This window comes from Anser anser (genome assembly GCF_964211835.1).
Source record: "Anser anser genome assembly, chromosome: 1".
In the NCBI taxonomy this organism is placed as follows: Eukaryota; Metazoa; Chordata; class Aves; order Anseriformes; family Anatidae; genus Anser; species Anser anser.
The window spans coordinates 55,747,039-55,768,136 of NC_139720.1; the positions used below are offsets into that span (position 1 = coordinate 55,747,039).

The window sequence follows — 21,098 nt, forward strand, 5'->3', positions numbered from 1 at the left end:
GAGCAGGCTGGGGGCATGCTGCATAAAGCAGAAGCAACCCTGGAACTTGTGGCCTGGGAACACCCCCGTGATTCTGGGCGCTGGGAAAGGAGATGCAAATATCGATGTAAATATGGATATGGTGTCTCCCACCACTTGATTCTCCAGTTCCTCTTCACAAACCCTGCAGAGGTGTAGGAGGAACTCAATGGGGGGGGGGTCAGACATAATTTTCCCTCCCTGTAGGATCCATGTCCCACGATGCATGGATACAGGGAAGGAGGGATGGGGATGAGGAGAGAAGTCATCCCTGGGGTGAAGGCATTACCACGTGTGAGGAACCTGTCCTGGTCCAAGGGACGAGGCGCAAGACAGGGGAGTGGGTGGAAGCAGGGCCTGGACGACTCTTTAATCTTAATGATTTTGCCTGTCCATCCAGCCGGCGTATTTTTGGCCACGGAAGGAAGGGGGTGGGGTGCAGAGGCGGCTAAAAATAGGGGTGTCCCTGCCCATTCCCCCAAGGCAGGCATCCGTCTGTCTGCCTGCCTGCCTGCCTGCGGGGCTGCTGCGGGATCTGGAGGAGGGGAGCAGGCCCGGCCTCCTCCCCAAAGCGTCTGGCTCCGCTTTTGTTTGTCTCTGGGCCCTACGGGGACAGGAAGAGGCCGCGGGGCTGGGAAACAATGGCTCATTCTCTCGGCGTCAGCGCCTGGCCAGCAGCGATAGGGGACGCGGGCCCCCGGCCAGGAGGCGGCACGGCCTCGGCCGCCCCGAGGAGACGGTGGGGGGCGATGCCAGGAGAGCTGGTGGGACGTGGGGTGCCTTCCCCAGCCCGTCCCTCTTTCCTGCTGTGTCCCTCGCCCCAAACCAGGCTCCTGGGTGGAGGGGAGTGGGGTGGTCTCGTGTAGGTGCACCCTGTGGAGGAGGTGATGGAGGCACCAACACCCAGCGAGAGGTGGGAGCGTGTCTGCAGCCAGCTCTGGGGCAACCGCTAGCTTGTCCTTGACCCTATAAAACCTGCGGGGATGGTGTGTGAAGGGATTTGGCATCCCGCAGTGGGAATGCCCCCAGCTGCAGCCAGGGAGGTGTTCCTTTCCGCCCTCGGTGCTGGGAGCTGCCGTGTCCCTCTCTGCCCCAGACCCTCCTCGTCTTCCCATGGCACCGTCTCTCCCAGGCTGTTCGATCCACCCCCAGTGCTGGAACTGCCTTTCTCCCTGGCCATTATTTCTCCGGGCGTACGAGGTAGGGGTACGAGGAGATGGTGCTAGCACCTGAGGTGGGGCAGAGGTTAGGGGACGTTTGGCAGGGGCTGAGCAAGGAGGGGAAAGAAGCACCTCCCCGTCTCCAGACCCCTTCTCAAGGTCTCGGATGCTTGGGGCTGAACGCTTGCCAGGGCTCCTCTTGTTTACTCAGATGGGAGCTGACACATCCAAGGTCTCTGCTGACTCCACTTTCCCACATGCTGCTGCCGGGCGCATTCCAGGGCAGAGTGGAAGTCAGCGCCGAGGCATGCGAGAGGACTCGATTCGGGATGCCATCCTGCCCTGCCCGCTCTCCTCCGGCATCCGGCACCTCCTGCCAGGCACTCGGGACCTGGCACCACGGCATCACCTCTGGCTGCCGACCGGGGCTTTTACGAGCCAGGGCTGGCACGGAGCCCGGTGGGAAAGCACGGACGGGGACCCGGGGACGGGAATCTGCCTCTCATCCTGATGGCTTGCAGCAAGGCTGGGTTTTTTCTCCCCTCCTGAGATCTGGCTCTGATGAGGGTTAGCAGCACGGCGCTCTGCAAGGGCCAGCATGAACTGGAGGAGTGGCTGCGCCCCGCTCTTGCACGCACGCCCTCCCAGCCCAGCGCGGATGCCTTTGGTTTTAGGAGGGAACACCGCAGAGCTTCCAGAAATAAGTGCCAGGAGCTAAAAGAAGGGTTTTCAGGGCCGGGGCTGGAGAGCGGCGCTCGCCCTCTCATTTCGGCTGCGCTCCCCTCGCTTGGGGTGCTTGGGGTCCCGGGGATGCTCCGACCTCTGCCAGGGCATCTGGCACCTCTGCATCCCTCAGGCTGCTGGAGAAGGTTGGCTACGACCTCTCCTCCCCGGGGCTGGCCCGCAGAGGCCCCTTTATGCCCAGCCCCAGCGTCTGGAAGAAGGGGCCTCGTCTCCCTCCTTGGCTGCCGCAGGAAACGCGGAGCCTGGAGGTCAGGGGCCAGCGGCAGCTCCTCCCGCGGGGCCAGCCGCCCGGCGCAGGGGCTTGCATCACACTGGAGTGGGGGGGGGGGGGGGGGGGAGAGAGCCAGGCTTTTCCTGTTTATGTGACTAACAGACCCCCGAGAAAGGGAAAGGGCTTGGAAAGCGCCTCGCTCTTGGGCGGGCTCCAGTGAGTGCCGGGGATTGCATCCCTGCGGCAAGGCTCGGCTCCTTCCCAGGGCACCCAGCTCCCGCAGCGCGGAGGCCGGGGCTGTGGGGGTCAGCTGGAGGGGGAAGGCTGGGGCTGGCTCCCCGGGAAGCGAGGCACGGCTCCTTCTGCATCCCAGCCTCTGATTCCTCCCGTGGCTGTCGGAGCCGACAAAGGGCTTGTCCCCAGGTCTCGGATAATGCTGGTCTCCGCGGGATGGTCTGAAGGGCCAAGTGGTGCTGGGGGTGAGTCAGGGAGGCAGCTGGGTGTATATATAAATATTATACATATGTATGTCGGCTATGGGAACACCAGACATGGAGGAATGCGTAGGGGAAGCATTCAAATGACACATTTACCCACGAAGGCTCCAGCACGCAGCCCATGCAGTGGGCAGAAGGGCCGCAGGGTCTCCCGGAGCATCTAGGGCCTCATCCTGCAGGGCATCTGTAGCGGCCCTGGTGGTACGTGGAGGAGGAAATAAGGTCCCAGATGCTGTGCCTTTACCTGGGGCACCAAACCGCTCTGGCTTTGGTCACATCTGCACCAAACTTGCCAGATCTCAGCTTGGTAGCCCTTGGCTGTACTGGACGTGGGTTGAGGGGTGGGTTGTGCAACTTCACGTCCAGCAGATGCCCGGGGAGAGCACAACCCACCAGGTAACACTAATGGGAGAAAAGGGGAGTCACGGCCCCTTTAGAGGTGGAGTTGGCGTGGGTACAACATCTCTGGCGTGGAAAGGCTTGGGAAGGGCCTCAGCAGCAAGGAGCAAGGAGCCCTGGCAGGTCTGCGTGGCAGGAACGGGTGCAGCCCTTGGCTCCCCGCGTCCTGTGCAAGGGCTCCAGCAACGAGGCCACGCTGACCCAAAGCTTTGGGGCTTTGCCCTGGCACTTCCCCAGCCACCTCCTCCCCCAAGGGGTTGGACGGTGGCGTGGTGCCACCCTATGGCTCTGGAGCAGTGTTACAAGTGGTGGTGGCACACTGCTGGAGCTTGGATGGGTTGCAGGGAGAAAAGCCAACATGCCTTCCCATCTACATCGGCAGCCCATGCACTCAAAGCCCCAAATATTGTAGCAGCAGAGAGCTTTGGGGAGCTTCCCCTACATCGGGCACCTACATACCTGCAGCTGGAGTTGGAGCTCTGCTGAAGGGGGTATGGGGGAAATTTATGTTCTGCACAGTGACATCCTCCCTGCCTACATCTGATATAGATTGACGACCCTCATCATACAGATTTGCCCTCCTCTGGCTGCAGGTGAGCTGCTCGTTTTGGTCGGCCAGCCTGGGTTCATGGCAGACCTTCACTGGGACAGACCTCGTGCCCCGGGGAGGAGCTGGAGTCGGGGGAGGACAGACAGCCCGTTTCCATCTATTGCTAACCAGGCAGGTCTGAGACTGGTGTGAATCACCCCAGTGACACAGAAAGCTGCAGCAGGAGACATGCCTGGAGAGGCTGGAGCACTTGCGGGGTTCTGCGGGACTGTAGGCAAGGGACAGGGTCTCAATGCAGAGTGCTTGCAGGATGCTTGTTGGGGACGTTGTCATTCTCAAGCCCCGTTTTTCAGGATAATGCCAAAGCCACATTGTGATGAATGCTTTGAATGTTGGCTCACATGCAAACCTACCCCAAAATTATTTCCGGAGAGGTGGAAAGCAGTACCTGCTCCACGTTTCTGTTCCAAAGGGGTTGCGTGCGGCACCCAGCAGCTGGTTGAGGTTGATGTGGCCACATTGACCTCTGGTGGCCGCAGCCTCAGCATGCAAGGAAAGCACTGGGTGGCTTTGGCGAGCTGCTGCCTGCTGCAATTAAAATGCAGTTGGGGTCACAAAATCACAGAATCATCTAGGTTGGAAGAGGCCTCCAAGATCACCTAGTCCAACCTCTCACCTAACACTAACAAGACCTCCACTAAACCATATCCCTAAGCTCTACATCTAAACGTCTTTTAAAGACCTCCAGGGATGGAGACTCAACCACTTCCCTGTTCCCTCTCTGGCACCCTTCCCTTATTGCTGGGGTAAGGCAACTGGGAGCAGGGCTGAGGTGGGAGAGGCGTGCGAGGAGACTTCCAGTCTCAGCCCTGTTGGCTGAGGCCCTTGGCCATGGGCAGTCAGGCAGCTTCGGAGTGAGGAAGGGGCTTTAGGGTCTTGAATCCCATGAGCCTGCTCTAATTCAGCTCTCACTTGCCACCCCCCACCCCTGGATGCCCTGATGAGGACGGAGATGTGCTGCCGATACCATCCCAAGGAGCTCCCACATGCTTCTGCCTCCTTTAGCTCCAGGCAATGGGCGTAGTGCACGAGGGGGAGGAATACTGAAGGAAACATTCACTTGTTTTCCTATCTCCACACACATTTATGTGCATTTTCTTCCTGCCATGAGGGCCACTCATCCTTTCCGGAGGGCTTTTTCCTCCCCTTCTGCAGTCACCTACACCACCATGGAGCTGCTGTTGGCTTGTCGTGGCTCTGGAAGGCGTCAGGGGGACGAGCAGGCAGTCAGAGCCCTTGCAAAGGCTGTTAATATAAACTCTGAGCTTGGTTAGTGTCAATAGGAAAAATAAAAGTGTCTTTTTGTGTGTGCTATCTAACCTGGTGTGAGTGTGTGAGCTGCTCAGACCAGGCTGGAGTTGAGAAGTCTGTTTCACATCTTCTGAGCTTTCAGCGCTTGTTTTTGTTCCACGTGGGAACAACGCTGTGGAGAGGTTTTGTGACACAGAGATATGCGTTGCGACAACTAATAAAGAGAGGGAAAGTTTGGGGGGGGGGGCTGTGTTTTGGACTTTCTTCCTAGACTTGACCAGAGAGAGCACCAGGGACTTTAGCAAAACTCCCCCCTAAAACTTCATCAGAAGATACAAGTCTTTGCAAATCACTCAGCTGTGAGGAAAATAACACAGTTTGACGGGGAAAAAAAAGCACAAAAAGAGGTATTTTATTGAAAACATTGTGACCACTTCATGTTACCGTGTAGGTAAGATGCTTCAGGGCAGGCTTGTAACATAGTCAGAACATAGGCAGGATTTTACAACGCATCTGAGCTCACCATCTGTTGAGCTTTATACCGACAGCATTTCATCCGCACAACGAGGAATTTAATTCCTTCACCACCTCAGGCCTTTCTAAAGCGGTTTCAGGAGCTCGCCTACCTCCAAGGGTGCCCACCAGTCAGCCCCACACCACGAGACGCCGCCGAAAACCCATGGCTTTGTGGGCTCCATGTGCTAAGCCCTTCCTCTCTCGGTGGAAACATCGCATGGCTCACCGCTTGCTGGCCTGTCATAGGTTTCCTGTGCGAGCCAGCGGTGTTTGGAAAGTCTTACCAGTGCAACTATTTTGGTCAGGAGTTGAAAAAAAAAAAAGCAAAAAAAACAAACCAAAAACAAACCAAAAAGCCAACAACAAAAAACCACCAACCCACCCAAACACTGCACGATGACATTCCTGGTGTGAACTCAGCTGTATCAGCACAGAAGCTGCTGCTCTCAACAGGGCTAATTTGGAAACGTGAGACCTGGCTGTGGTGGCACTGTGACAAACTGGGGGTGTCTGGTACCACCGCAGCTCTCCCCCAGAAGGAGAGCTCTTCACTGCTGTGCCCACGTTCCCTGGGCAAAAAAAAAATAGGGACAGGACATCTCCTTCTGCTCAGGAGCTGTCTGCCTGGGGGCCTTCAGGGGTGGTCTTTTGGTCCTGGGGCACCTGCCCAGCTCAGAGCCCCTCCAGGAACAAAAGCGACAGCTAAGGCTTGATGTGGGAAGCGCTGTGTCTGCTTTGGGTTTGCTCTGAGTCACAAAGCACCACAGCTACTGCCCGTGAGGTCGGGGAGGGTGGAGGGAGAGGTTTCCTTGACACCAGCCTTGAGTTTGTCCCTGTCTGGGTGAATGAGAGAAACCAAGCCCGTTTGGGGCTTTTATCGTCACTGCAAAGATCTCGCCTTCCATCGCCGTGTAATATCCTGCTCAGGAAATCTTTTCACTAGACCCGGGCTGTTTGCAAGAGAATAACTAGCAGGAAGACATTGACATGGCTTGAGTCAGAAGTCGTTCCCTGCAGGCAGCCTTGCTCCTGCTTGTTTTCGATCACCCATTTACAGGTGGAGGTAAGGGCTGGAGATGGAGCCGCGTCCTGCCCGGAGAGCCCGGCTGGTGGTCTCTGTGTCCTGCCTTTGGGGGGGGGGAGCTGGGCAAAGGGGGGAGGAAGGCAGCTGTGGGATCCCTTGCAGGGAGGATGAGTCAGCAGCGAATTCATACGCTCGGGGTGGCAGCGGGTGGGACGGGTGCCTTGCAAGCAGAGGGGCGTTTGCCAAAAGCCCTGCGTGTGCACGGTGTTTGCACACGAGGGCTGTGAAGCCGTGCGGTGAGTGGAGGAAAATTCTGGGAGCGAGTCTCAAAGCTGGTCTCAGGCGGTGGTTGTGCTTGCTAAGAGCACAGCAGCATGGGGAAGTGGGCTTGCTAGAGCCTCCCTCCCCCACGACCGCTTTGCTGAAGCCGGTGCAGGATCCCCGCGGGGTCTGGAGGGGACACGTCGGCCCCTGGAGGAGAAACCATCCGAGATGTTCATTTTGGGTCCAGTGGGAACCCTACAGCTCCTTTAGGGAGGGCGGTCTGGTTCATGCTTGGAGCTTGTTTTACACTTTGGCTTCTGTGGTTTCCACCTCTGCCAGACCCCTCGTGGTCCCAGTGGCGCAGCACGGCTTTGGGCAATGGGGTCCGTGGCAGGGGCTAAGCCACGTGTGCCTGCTGGGATGCTCCAGCCCCGCTCCTAGACGGCTGTGGCCGCTCGGAATGGGGACGAGGAAGGTTCCTGGCAGCTTCCCCCAGCCGGGCAGCCCTGTGCAGGGTCAGGCCGGCGGTGCAGGCCCCCGCACGCCGCGGGTACGGCTCAGTCACCCTGCCCCGGGGGTGCCTCCACGCCCAGCTCCACCCACACCCGCTGCTCGGGACCGGGGGCCAAAATTAAGGCTGTGGCACCTCTTCTCGGCCTGGACCGAGCTTTTATCCAACCACTCCTATTTTCTCCCCGTGCTCGAAACCACCTCCGTCCAGAACCAGCTCCGCACCAGGGGTGGCCAGGCTGTAATTCCTGGAGCCCTTAAACCACGGGAGCACCCCGGCTCTGATCTGGAGCTCTCCTCCCCGGCCAGGGGAAGCCGAGCCGGGCACCCCCTTCCCCCGGCAGGCTGCGGGGAGGTGAAGCCGGCTGCGTTTCGGAAGAGAAGTTGCTGGCGAGCCACATCCTTCCGGAGAGCAGCTCCAGCCCCGGGGCTGCCGGCGGAGAGGAGACGGGACCGCAGGCAGAGGAGGACCCGTCCCCGCCTCGCCCAGGTGAGGAGCAGCCGGAGGAGGTCGGAGACGGGGGGGGGGAGAGGCAGGGGGAGAGGCTGGTTGGGGAAAGGGAAAGGGGGGGGAGCCGGCTGCCTGCCCTCCCAGCCGGGCGGAGGAGGGAGGGAGGGAAGGAGGAGGAGGAGGAGGAGGAGGAGGAGGAAAGGTGCAGCGGGGTGGGGAGGCCGCTCCAGACACACCTGCAGGAGCGGGCGGCGGCGCGGAGCCGGGATGGAAGGTAAGGGGACCCCCCCTGCGCCCCCTGCTCAGCCCCGCAGCCCTCCTCCCCTTCGGAGGCTGCCCCGGGGGGGTTTGTCCTGGTGGCTGTGCTGTGCAGTTCATTCCTCTCCTCCTCCTCCCCTCGCCATTCCTCCCAAAGCGCCTCCAGGCGTGCTCGGGACCCCCCCCCCCCGGAGCCCCCTGCCGAGCCCCGCTTTGGTCTGAAGGTCAGAGAGGCGGCTGGGCTCGAAACAGCACGGCTTCTGTTACCTGCTCTTGGTCTTCCCACCTACTCGTCTCTTAACTCTGTAAGAAATGCAGATTATTTTCCCTATTCAGCTTCCTTTGAATGGAACTGGAATGATCCAGATCTGTACCAGTATTTAGGCTCCTAAGCCCTTTGGTGCCTGAAATCAGACACTTGAGTACCTTTAGTGTGTCCGGCAGTCCTCTCCTCCTGTTATCCTGCATCCAGCAGACCCCGAGACCCCATATTTCTGCTTGGAGGATTAACTTCAGCGCGGCTCTCTCGGCCGTCCTCCTCGCTGTGTGAGTTGGCCGGCTGAAATAGCATGATATCAGCCTCACCACAGGGAAAAAAAAAAAGGGAAAGAAATAAAGAGAAAAAGAGCGGGAGATTTTCTTCCCTCTGCTTTCATGCACCGTGAACCTTTGCACCGCCGCTGGGGACGTTTGGTTTGTGTGGCTGGGGTAGGAAGCTGGACGTGGTGCCAGCACCGGAGGGGAGGTGATGGCGCACGCTGGCGAGGAGTTGGCTTTATCTTGCCAGCTAAAAGGATCTGTGCTGGCTGGGGAAGCGGGCTTTCTTTGTCAAATGAAAATGGATGGGCTGGTTGAGCGGATACCCAGGTGGGGAGGGAGCTTCTTGCGGGTACCTGCTCCATCACAGCCTGCAGGGCTTAATGGGGCAGGCTCACCGCTGCTGTAAGGGCTTTGGGGCCATTGACTTGAGGGGATGCATCTTGCTTTGGCTGAGAGTAAGCTTGCCTTGTTGCCGAGTATTTCCAGCTTCCACACCCATGTGTGGGAGACTCATGGAAAACACATTTTTGACATTCCCATTTGGCTCGGCTACTTGCAGCCAAGCTGCTCCATGCTGCAGGGCTGAAGGTGACATCTTCCCTAGGCTTCCCACTGTATGCACTCTTAACTACCTTGTGCACCGCTGCCTTCTGCCTCCTACGTGTCTGAGGTGGTAGGGGAACACATCAAGGTCCTGCTGAACCGATTTGTGTATAAGATGACTTCTGAAGTGTCTGAGTCCTGGATGCAAGACTGAATCATTTGCAGGATCATACCTTGACTCATTCTCCCATACCTTTCACCCTGTGCTCCTCCACCACTCAGACTTTCTCTCCTTTTATCCTGCCAGCCCTGGAGAATGCCTCTCTCCAAGCCTGCAGCCTCTCGGAGCAGGAGGAGGAAGAAGATGCCATCTGGGAGAAGATCGAGAGCGCACGGCACCAGCTGACCCGCTCCCTGAACCCTGCCAAGCTCACCCCGTACCTGCGCCAGTGCCGCGTGATAGACGAGCAGGATGAAGAGGAGGTGCTGAATTCGTGCCGATTCCCTTGCAAAAGCAACCAGACAGGTAGGAGAAAACACAGATGGGTCTGGTTTGTGGGGGGCAACCCGTACTTGACACACAGTGGATGCTCACAGGCTTGAGGTGTTCTGACCTCCTGGTCCCTCATACTGCAGTGCTGCCCCGGCTTTTTTGGTCCATGAGATGACGTGCATCCAGATTTCTGTCTCCTCCTCTGTGGTGTCTCCTCCTGGGTGTGCACACGTGAAGGCTGTGCTCCCATCCCATTCCCTTCTCCAGCCCATCCATTTCGTGGGGAGACGTAGAATCGGAGAGGCTATTTTCTATCATGAAGCTGGACTATGCCTATTTATTTTTTCTCTGGCTTGCAAGGAACTCATGCTAATTCCTTATCCCTTATCCAGGCTACCTGATGGACATCCTTCGGCGCCGCGGGAAGCGAGGCTACGAAGCCTTCCTGGAGTCCTTGGAGTTTTACTACCCAGAGCACTACACCCGGCTCACAGGGAGGGAGCCAGCCCAGCGCTGCTCCATGATCCTGGGTAGGGCCAGGTGCTCCGTCCTCCCTTCGACTGCTTGGGAAGGGCCAGCAATGTGGGCATGGGTGCGTGCATGCGTAAAATCCAGGTTCACGCTACCTGCGAGCGGCGAACCTTGACGGCTCTGCTTAAGATCTGGCAGGAGGGGAACCAAATGGGTGTGTAACAAACCAAGGGGGCCAAATTGTGTGTAATGGGCCTTGGTGCATTACAAATTTGCGGGCTGCTTTTTTGGGGTTACCCCTGTCTTGGAAATCAGGACCTGATTCTCCTTTGTCTCCTCCAGATGAGGAAGGCCCCGAGGGACTCACTCAGTTCCTGCTGATGGAGGTGAAGAAGATGAGGGCTCAGAGGAAAGAGCACCTGCTAAAGGAGCACCAGCTCCAGGCGAAAAACCAAGCCATGGAGCAAGAGCAAGCCCGGCTGGAGCAGCGGCTGCAGGAGCTCCTGAAGGTGCAGGAGCGATGCCAGCGGCTGCGGGAGGAGTGGGACTCCAACAGCGTGGAGCTGCTGAGGCTGAAGGACGAGAACTACATGATGGCCATGCGCTATGCTCAGCTCTGCGAGGAGAAGAACATGGCCGTGCTGCGCAGCCGGGACCTGCAGCTGGCGGTAGGGTGCCAGGAGGTGACTTTTTAGCGGGGTGGGCAGTGGGTCCCACAGCCACGGGGGGGCTGAGGAGAGTGGCACGGCTCAGAGGGGTGCACGTGGATGTCTGTGCGTAGGGTGGTGCCTTGCTCAGCTCGGCCGTTGGCACCTTGAGGTGCCCTTGCATGTGTTTTCTGCCCTGGGCACGTACGGCGTGGAGCTGCTCGGCATGCCTTGGCACTTTGGCCGCGAGTCAGCCCATTTTTCCCCCGCTCCGACACTCCCTACCGCCCCCTCGTCCTCTGCTGACGTTCCCGAGACTCACGCTGCATACCTGAAGGGATTCGTGACACTGCACTCTGGCTGCCAAGCTCTCACCTCCAGCAAACATGCGCCTGTTTCCTGTCTGGGCAAGGACCAAAGTACCTTGAACCTATTAATAACCCAGCTACTTAGGTGCCTCCTGGCATTCCTCCTGCTGCTCTGCGCTCCTCGTGCAGCCCCGTGGTTGCCTCTCATTCCCCATCCCGCTCTGCCCGTGCCAGGATCCTCCCCTGCTTTCTATCTGGCGTGCCTGCCTGTGCCAGCTCTCCCAGACCCCCTCAGAGCAGAGAGGTGAATTGCTTGCGGGTGACTGTGGGGTGGAGAAACACTTCTAGGAGCCGAGTGGACCACGAGGTCCCAGCCCACTTTCCCTTGAGCTCACCCCCCCTGCCCTACATTGCCTTCAGTGGGTTTTTCTGCTGTGAATTTGTTTCTCAGCTGCTCCAGGAGCTGGGAAGCCTTTGAGGACACTCTCAGTTGCTGGCCCTGGCAGCACACCAGAGGCCCCTGGTCTCCCCAGGGTCAAGGCCAGCTGCACTGTGGATGCCCTGAGGTAGCAAGAAAGTTGTTGTGCAAAGAGAGGAGCTGGAGATTGAAAGTGTTTATGCAAAAATTCAATTCATGTGCATCCTCCTCCTCCGTCTTGCAAGGAACGGCTTTTGTGCACAGCTGTGCAAACCTTGCCCCGGCTGAAGCTCCTTCATGTGGTTGCCCAGCCCTTGCTTTCCTGGCCTCCAAGGCATTTTTCTGCCCAGCTTCCTCTCTGCTTCACTCTCCCGCTGAGGCAGAGGTGCCGGGGCACGTGTGCCAGCCTACGTTTGTTCCCCATCCCTCAGGTGGACCAGCTGAAATGCAAAGTCACCAGCCTGGAGGAGGAGTGCAGCCTGCTGAGGAAGCAGGCAGCTGCGGTGCCCCAGCGGGAGGCGGAGGAGCGGGGCCACCCCGACACCGTGTCCGAGCTGTGGGCTGAGAACCAGCGGCTGATGGCATCGCTGCAGGAGCTGCAGGGCACGTTGCAGGTACCCCACAGGGCACAGCTGGCTCAGAATCACAGAAAGCTTGAGACTGGAAGGGCTCTCTGGGAAGGTGGGTGCTGTCACCTCTGGGTCTGGGCAGCGATGGGTCCCTCTTTCCAGCTCTGTGACCCTTGGGTGTGCTCACAAGCATCGCCCTGTGCCTTTGAGGGCACAGTAGATCCACACAGAAATGATGAGGGCAGTCGTGCTGTCATTACTCAGCCACCAAGCTGGGCACTGCCCTGGTGTGGAGCTCTCTCGGTGCCTGCAGTGTGGTGACGGTGCCTCCTCATCTCCCAGGCTCCAGGCGAGGTCCCAGTGCCGGGCTCTGAGCAGATCCTGCTGGACATCCTGGAGCATGACTGGAAGGAAGCCCAAGACGACCGGCAGGACCTCTGCCAGAAGCTCAACTCCCTGCAGAGCGAGCTGCAGTGGGCCGAGGAGCTGAGGGATAAGGTAAAAGCATCCATCACCAACCCCTTCCCCGCGTGCAGTCGCTTCTGAGAGCGGCTAACGCTCGCTGCTTGCTGCTGCCAGTACCTGCAGGAGGTGGAAGACCTGCAGCTGAAGTACCGGACGCTGCAGAAGGACTGCGATCTCTACAAGCATCGGATGAACACCGTGCTGCTGCAGCTGGAGGAGATCGAGAAGGAGCGCGACCAGGTGAAATGCACTCCACCTGCCGGCAGGAGCAGGGCTCTTGTGTCTGCTCGGGGTACCCTCTCCTTCCCCCGTGGGTCTTCTCCAGCAGTGCCAGGGTGGGAGAGGGGGGGTTGTGGTGCATGCTTCCTTGTCTCACTCTCAGCCTGGCTCCTTGCAGGCTATCCAGAGCCGGGACGGGGTGCAGCTGCAGTACTCCCAGAGCCTGATCGAGAAGGACCAGTACCGCAAGCGCGTGCGAGCCCTGGAGGAGGAGAGGGACGAGCTCCTGAGCAAGCTGAGCCAGGCGGAAGGGCTGAACAGCACGCTGGAGGCGCAGCTGCAGCGCTGCAGAGGCAACCGCAGCCTGGGCAAGGTGAGGGCGGTGGGAAAGGAAAGCACAGCGAGGAAGGCAGGGCTAATTTTTCGGGGGGACGCAAGGGGATGATGGCTCCTTTCTCTCCTAGATGTGCAGCTCTTCCTACTCCCTCTGCTCCAACCTCAGCAGCACCTGGAGCCTCGCGGATAACCCTGCTGGCTTCACGAGTGGGCTCGTGGACGCGCTGGGGGACTCTGCCATTCAGAGCATGGTGAGTGTTTGTCCGTGGGAAGCTGTTCCTGTTGGGAACAGTGGGAACCCACAGCCCTGCAAGGGCATGAGGTGTTGGAGCAGGGTCACCCTGCTCCAGGCAGCCCCGTGTAAAGTGTTATCCTCTCCAGCAAGCTCTGTAATCATACCCCAGGGAAGCAATCCTAACTATTTATACCCTGTAGCAAATATCCTACTGTTTTTAATGGGGTCAGGTTCTTGCCCATTTCCCTCTGATTCTTCAAATCTTCAAACCCTCATCCCCTGAGCCCCCCAAAGTGGGAAGTCCCACAGGCTGGTTGTGCCCCTGGACGTGCTAAGAGTGAGATATAAGGACAAGGGTGCTGGGTGCTGGTGTAAGCAGGAGTCTCTCTCTCACTCTGCCCAAGGAGGTGACCCCCGACAGCGAGAAGGACATCAACCGCCTCTCCACCTTCCCCTTCCCTCCTTGCATCGGCTCCATCCTCCGGCGGCAGCGGGAAGAGAGGTGCATGCCCTACAAAAGGTGACTGCTGGGGGCTGCCTGAGCCTGGGCCTCCTCTAGGGGGGCGAGCAGGATGGCTCTGGGAACCTGGAGTGTGGCTGAGGGTGGGAACTTCTGTGTCAGGGTTGGGGGAAAGCTGCGGGGATGGGGGTGAGAACGGGATGAAAACAGGCTTTGGAGAAGCCGCTGCCTCTCACCTCACCTTTGTGTCTCCTTTGCAGCTTGTCCTGTGGCTCCTTTAGCAGCATTGAAGATGCAACAGGTACCAGGGTGGGGACCTTCCCCAAAGGGCTTATCCTAGGAAGAAGTGGTGTCTGGGGGGAGAGGGGTGGGAGAGCTGAGCCTCCCTCACACCTTCACTTTGTGCAGCTTGACCCCCCGCAGAGCAGGTAACTGTTTCCATCCGCTCTGTTTGATTTGTGGAGAGCTTTGCTGGTAGAGAGCTCGGTTTGGAGCTGGGGAGTAGGAAAGAGAAGAGAGCAATGCCTTCCCCCTGGGGTGTTATCGGTTCTGGGTGATGGGCTGTGGATCTCCTGGTGCTGGCGTGGCCTGTGGTGGATGCTGGTGGCTGATCTCCATGCCATCCTGAGAACATGATCTCCCTGCAGTGCTCCAAGAGGTGATGTGCCCCCTCTCTCTCTTGCTCTCTCTCCTAGGCAGTGGCTTCGCTAGCATCTCGCTTGGGGCCTTCTCCTCCTCTTCCAGCAGCACCTACGCCAGGGTGAAGTCGGAGATCTGCTTGTCCACGCTCCCCAGCCGCCAGGAGGTCACCAGGAGGTGACTGCTGCTCTCTGAGCTGGGCACCATGGGCCTGCTGCTTGGAGGGGGTTTCATGATATTGGGGGGCCACGCTTGGGAGGCTCTTCCTCCTGTGGGCCCTTTTCTGCCAGCAGGAGAGCAGAGAAATGAAGATGCTATATTCCTTGCTTCCTAGCAGGATCCCACTTTTCTGTCCTGTCCCAAATGTTATGGAAGGATGGGGATGTTGCCCTGGGACACAAATCTGTCTAGTCTGGGACAGGACTGGTGGACCCCAGCTTGGCTTTTGTATTAGGTCTGGTGGGGTGGAACGGGATGGAGGGTTCACCAGCTCCATGCACATGCCCTGGTGATGGACTGTGAGCTCTGCATGATATGTATTGTTTAATATAATAAAAATGCTGTAGCTGGGCACAAAGCATGGGGATCTGGTCCTTAGAAAAAGCAGCGAGCTTCATTTGCTGGTGTTTCTCCTTGGCAGGTCACTGGTGGTGCAGCTCACGAGCATGGGTCCCACCGGCAACCTGTCGCCCCAGGAGAAGAGTCTGGGAGCGGACATCTCCATCCTCGGAGGGAACAGGACAGGGATTTTCGTCCAGTGGGTCAAGCCAGGCTCACAGGTTGAGAATGCAGGGCTCAAGGAAGGCTGCCGGCTCATTGAGGTGGGTCTGGGAACGGGCTCACTCTGGGGATTTGCGGTGCAGCCGGGATGCAAGGAGTGGGGAGCGAGCCCTGGTACAAACTGGCTTCTGGCCAGCTTGAAGTCCACCTCCATTTCTCTCGTTTCCCAATCCTGCTCCTTGCCTAGAGCTTGATGCAGCACGAACAGGCACGCAGGTCTCTGCACTCAAACATACCTGCACATGCAAAGGTGCCGAAGCTTTCTGAAAGGCTTCCATCAGCTGCAGGAGGAGAAAAACAAAAAGGAGTCACGAGGATTAAGACAGCAATATGGCTGTGTGTCCCCGGAGCTGCCTGTCACCTTGTAGTATTGCAGAGCAGTTTGCTTCTTGCATCCTGCGCATGCCTGTTGCAAAACAATCAATTCTGGAGCGAGATCTCGCAGGCCTCCGTGACCCTCTCAGAGAATAATTGCTCTGAAGAAAGCTCCTGGAAGGAGGGAAGGGCATTTGTTTTGGCAGGAATGACACCACTTGAAATACAGCCACGGTACTCGAATTGATATCCCACCTGTAACTGGAAATAAACCAGCCTCCCTGCCTCCACTCCTGCACATGTTTGTGCACACACGTTTGCTTTCAAGGCAGGCCAGCATCCAAACCAGGGGGGCTGGCTGGCAGCAGCTATGTCAGAGGCAGAGGAGGGAATCAGAGGCTGATGAGGATGCCTTGCCCTCAGGCAGAGCTTGCCCTGGTCCTGTGCCATCTCTTGGTTAGCCCTGATGGGTGAGGAGCTGGGGGGGAGCCTGCTCTTCCAGCCCCTGGGTCTAATGGCATCTGCTCCTTGCCAGCTGAGGGTCCCGTCGCTGAAGGAGGAGGTGCTGTCGCTGGAGAACTGCACGCGGGAGGTCGCCTACCTGAGCCTGCTGCATTGGGATGAGCCCTCGCGCCTGGTCTTTCAGCTGGACCTGCAGGGTAAGGCCCTGGCAGCTGGGATCTCCTTCCAGCATCAGCTCTCTGCTTCCCTTCCTGACCTCTCAGCTCTTCTCTCTCTTCTCCTGTTTGGTCCTAGGCCACTAGGTGTGACACCGGGGTTGGCCGTAGCTCCGGTTACTTGCCCTGTCTGGTGTGACATGTGCATCCTCTGAGTTACAGGATGGAGGTACAGACCTTCTGTCTGTTTGCCTCTGCACCCCCACCCCACCCCATAACCTCAAAGCTGTGCTGGAAACTTGGCTATCTCTTTGGTGATGGTGGTCTACTGTGTCCCCACCTGCGGTGACCTGCGTCTCTCGCTGCAGGATACCAGCCTCTGCGGGAAGCCCTGGAGGAAGGGAAGAAGTTTTCTGGAGACTCGTTCTATGTCCGCACCAACCTGCCCCTCCTGGAGTCGTCAGACCCCTACGCGCTCTGCGTCAAGTGTCGGGAGATCCTCCACGTCACGGACACCATGCACAAAGGGCGGCTGGAGTGGTACTGCTCCCGTGTCGACCCCCTGACCATGCGGGACCTGGACAAGGGGACGGTGCCCAACTACAGCAGGTAACGGGGGGAGGAGGAAAGCAGAGGGGTACCTGGGCTACCTGTCCCATTTCTCTCTGTTGAGCATCCCCAAGGAGTCCTGAGGCATGTGGATTGGCCTCTTGATAGTGTAGGATGCCCAAGCCTGGTGTTGGGGACCAGATCTGTAGGGTTTTGGTGCCTTTGTGAGACTGGGAGGAAGGCTGTGCTTCAGGAGGTCTCTTTGGGGAACGTCACAGCTGGCTACAGTCCCTGAGGTCTCCAGAGTTGCTTGAGGGAAACCTCTTCGTCTTTTCAGGGCCCACCAGCTGCTGAAGATCCAGGAGAAGAGCCACCTGCCTGGGCAGCAGAAGAGCCACAGAAATAACGTAAGCCGGAGAAGCCATCAAGGAGAGCTTTTTTAACACGTTTTTGTTGGGCTATGCTCTCAGCTTTGTTGCTCTCCCTTCCTCTTCAGCTAAAGAAACGGGCCTTGGACCAACTGCGCCTGGTGAGATCCAAACCGCAGAAGAGCCCAGGCCAGCCCCCTCAGCAGCTGTGGCTGGACCCTTGCTCAGGTGAGCTGTTACCCCCACACCTGCCCCGTCACCCCTGGGGACCTTGTCATGTTTTCACCTTTTTGGCTTTCTCTTCTTCATTCCTGTCTTCCAGACCCGGACAGGAGCCTGAAGCCTTACAGCCTGGTGCACCCCGTGGTGGTGAAGACACCGCGCCCCGTGGTGCTGTCACCCAACTGCATTGCTCCGCGGCTCATCAGGAACCTGCTGGACCTGCCCACCTCTCGCCTGGACTTCCACGTGTGCCCAGCAGGTAGGCAGCAATGAGGGGCTGCTTTCCCTTTTTATCTCCTGCCACTCCTTAGCCATGTGGTGGGAAGCCAAGGTGCTGCTCAAGGAGGTCACTTCTCTGGAGGCCTTGGCAAGCCCAGTTCAAAGAATGGGTGCTCTTGGTCCTGAAGTATGAGACATGGTCTCACGGGGCTCTTGGAGAGGACATGAAGTGTCTCTTCAGCAGCTCACTGTGGGTGTCTTTCAGTCTTCCCATACAATACCCATTGACAGGTCAACGTTTTTTGGGCAAAGTACAAGATGTTCCCTTAACTGTATCCTGTCCCTTTGGCCATAAGGGAAGCCAGCCCTCCCTTCTGGTCTTCTGGGCCATGGGGATCCTTTCTCTTTCCTTGAGAGGGTGGTGTGGCACTGTCTTGTTGCTCTGGGTGGCTCTTCTCAGGGGTGAAGCCCTTGCCTGAGGTGGGATCTGCAGGTTGACTTCGTACCTGCCCTTCCTCCCTGGGAAAGGCAGCATCCAGCCGTCCCCGTCCTTCCACCAGCAACGTGAAGCTGACACACCACTGCGTAGGCTGCTGGGGAACAGGGCTTTTTTCCCCAGAGGGGATTTTCACAGAGGACAAATCCCTCTTCCCCCCCCTCCTTTTTCCATCTCTCTCCTTGTCTATGTTTACAGTTCAGTCTTTGCCAGCTGCAGGACTGAAAAATGAGTCGGTACGCTTTTTGGGGGTGGTGATGGAGGTGGTGAAAAATCTGTTTTGCTGAAAAAGGATGGCTCTGCCAATTTTGGCCGCCGGGCTTCTCGGCTGAGTGACTTGGCCATATATCCTATCCTACTGAGCCCTCTGCAGGGTCCCCCTCACATTGCACAGGAACATGCTTTGAAGTCATTTACTGCAGCAGGGGATGTAAAACCAAAAACAACTCAATTCTCTCCTGCTAGTTTTGGCGGTTGTGAGGAAAGAAGGTGATCTTAGAGCCCTGAGATGTTTCTCTTTTCTTTATTGCCTGTATTTTCTCTTGCTCTTCTCTTGCAAGCCAGATGATCTTCCACAGGAGCTTGCTGCCCCTAAAAGAAACTTGTGAAACTTACCTGGCAAAATAAAATGATTCGTTTTCTGCTGTGCTTCATCAAGGAGGGGCTGGAACAGTGGGGAAGGGGGGAATCAGGGCTGGGAGCTGGCTTTGGCTGCTGCTGTACCACAACATAAGAGCTGCTCTTGCCCTGCAAGGTCTTCAGCTGCTATACCTTGCTTTTTCTGTGAGCAGAAAGCAGCAGGAGACCCATGCCAACGTGTAATGTTGTGTAATTAGACTCGCTCTCCAGAATCCATAAACACTGAACTCAAGTATCAGCACCGCAGCAAGCGTGCAGGAGCTGAGGTAGAAAGTATGTGCAAGAGGGATGAGGGGATGATGCCTCCCTCTTCATCTCTCCTGCTCCTCTTGGCTTGCAGAGAAGCTGGCAGAAGAGCATCCCAGTGCTGCCCATGCTCAGGAGCCCTCTTTGTCTAAAAGTGGCCCCCAGGAGTGGAAGGAGAGCGGCCAAATCCGCATGATCCGGGAGGCGATGGAGAAGGTGCTGAATGGTTTGGGGGGAGAGGACCAGGACGGGGCACCCTGTTCGGGTGGGAGGCAAGGATGGGACAACTGAGCAGGGCAAGAGGTTGGGTTGCTCTTGGGTCGGGCTGGCTGTGATGGAGTGGGTGACCCTGCTCTTCAATTCTCCCCTTCCCTCTTGGCCCTGCTTGTAAATCCCACATTTAATGGAATTACTATTGGAAAAGCAATGATATTTCACAGTATGGAGTTTGATTTAATGCAGCTGTCAGGGGCTGGGGCTATTTCTTCTCCATTTAAATCAGTAAATCTATTCAATTTCCTTCCAGAATAAACATTGCCTGCTCGAGCTGGGAGTTCAGAGTGTGAGGGATCTAATTAAATGTGAGATATACCCCATTGTTATCCACATTGAGGTCACCGAGAAGAACGTCAGGGGACTCAGGTAAGACAAGACCGTGAGGTACGGATGGAGGGCATCGCGGGAGGATGGAGAACACCTTGCCTCTGTTCAGAGGGAGAGGAGGTGGCTGAGCTTGAGGTTGGCTGCTGTGAGGGAAAACGGGCAAAAAAAATCAGCTTTGTGCACATGTGAGCGAGCTCTTGTTGGTGTTTTTGCAACCCCATCTCCCCATATGAAGGTAAAGTTCGTCCCTATGTCTTCCTCAGGAGCTTGCTGGGGAAGCCGGGCCAGCGGGACGCGGAGGTGCTGAAGGTGTGCCGCGGTGCTGAGCGGGCTCTCCACGCCCTTCCCTGCTCCTGGGCCCGTGTGGAGCCCCACGCCTGGAGCCACGCCGAGGAACTGCCCAAGGTGGTGCGGGGCTGCATCTTCCAGGAGCAAACGCGCCCGCTGTGGGTTGAGGATGGCGATGACTGAGCTTGGAGTAGCAGAGTCTTCCCAAAGAGCTGTCCTCGGGCTCCTCCAGGAAGCGTGTCCACCTTCCGCAGGGGGATGGCAGCAGCAAAGGCACCACATGGCTTTGTGGGTCCCCTTGAGGACATAAAGAGTTGGGGGCATAACACGTGTTGACCCACCAGCCTGAGCTTTCCATATTTTACTGGAGAGAAGTCTTCCTTCCACCTTTCCGCTGGATGCCTCCTGGGCTGTTCCCCATCACCTTGGGCCCTTGGCTCTGGTACGTGGTCAGATCGGGAGCATGGGGGAACCGTGTGAGATCAGGCTGTGCAGGAGCATATCTCACACACGTACACATTGAAACCCTTTCCCCATCACCTCCGTCTTCCCTGCCCCGTGGCACCGTGTGCTCCGGGTCCTCCTCTACCTCACCTCCTGCCCTGTGGAGCAGGAGGCACGGCTCGTCTGCAACCGCCCCGCCGCGGCCGCACTGACACTAAGACGCAACCGACCCTCGTTTTATGGGAGCTGTACATTTTATTGCTTGTAAATTATTAATGGGCCATTTTATTGGCAACCCGCGTGTAAAGGAGAATTAAATGCCATTCATAACGGCAACGGGTGGCAGTCTGTGGACTCGTGTGTTAATGGGGAGGGTCGGGTGATGCACGGGGGTGTTTCTCTCCTCCTTTAGCTGAGGCACATCTGCCCAGCTCCTGTGTTGCAGGGCAGCAAGAGGTGTGTGGGGAGAGAACAGGCTGAGCATGCCACAGACCAAGTTCCCTCCCATTTCTACTTGTCCTCTGCTTTTCAGCCCCTTCCTTCTCTGCAGTGCTGATGTTAGGCAGGTCACCCTAGGAAAGACGAGGAAAAGCTCGCTTGATGTCCTGGCCAAGGTTCCTCGAGCTTCATATCTCTCCATACCCCAGTTATCACAAAGTGACAAGCCAGCTACTTGTCCTCCTGGGGGACAAGGACAGGTGTTTGGGGGGTAGATGGTCTCTCCTGGGAGATGCAAAAGGAAAATGGGGGCTGTGGCTGTAGGGGACTTTATGGCGCAGGAGACCAGACAGAGGGCTGGGGTCAATGGGAAAAGATGGGCCACCAGTATCAGAGGCTGAGGTCTCCTGTGTCCTCCTCACCCCTGTAATTAGGGGACTGCTACTGCCATGCACTTCTGAAGCTCCAAGCAAAGATTAACTTCAGGGGTCCCCTGTGAGGTGTTATTTCAGGCTCTAAACCAGTTGCCTGTGTCTTTTACGAGGACGAGAGGGAAGGGGGGAGGAAAGGAAAAAGAAAAGACTTTAACCTGCAGTCACTTAAATGTAGAGCAAAGTC

The 21,098-nt window shown here is 57.6% G+C and overlaps 1 protein-coding gene across 1 annotated transcript; it reads left to right on the forward strand.

The window, feature by feature from the left end:
• Nucleotides 1–7,791: 7,791 nt before the first annotated feature.
• On the forward strand, nucleotides 7,792–20,378 carry CARD10 (caspase recruitment domain family member 10). The gene is made up of 21 exons (XM_083814852.1): nucleotides 7,792–7,929; nucleotides 9,304–9,522; nucleotides 9,882–10,019; nucleotides 10,303–10,628; nucleotides 11,765–11,947; nucleotides 12,245–12,400; nucleotides 12,482–12,607; nucleotides 12,765–12,959; nucleotides 13,051–13,173; nucleotides 13,562–13,677; nucleotides 13,878–13,918; nucleotides 14,313–14,433; nucleotides 14,897–15,077; nucleotides 15,887–16,010; nucleotides 16,337–16,577; nucleotides 16,855–16,924; nucleotides 17,014–17,113; nucleotides 17,208–17,366; nucleotides 18,802–18,923; nucleotides 19,234–19,349; nucleotides 19,574–20,378. The coding sequence occupies exons 1-21, from the start codon at nucleotides 7,923–7,925 to the stop codon at nucleotides 19,779–19,781; spliced, it is 3,072 nt and encodes a 1,023-aa protein (XP_083670978.1). The 5' UTR covers nucleotides 7,792–7,922; the 3' UTR covers nucleotides 19,782–20,378.
• The last annotated feature ends 720 nt before the right edge of the window (nucleotides 20,379–21,098 follow it).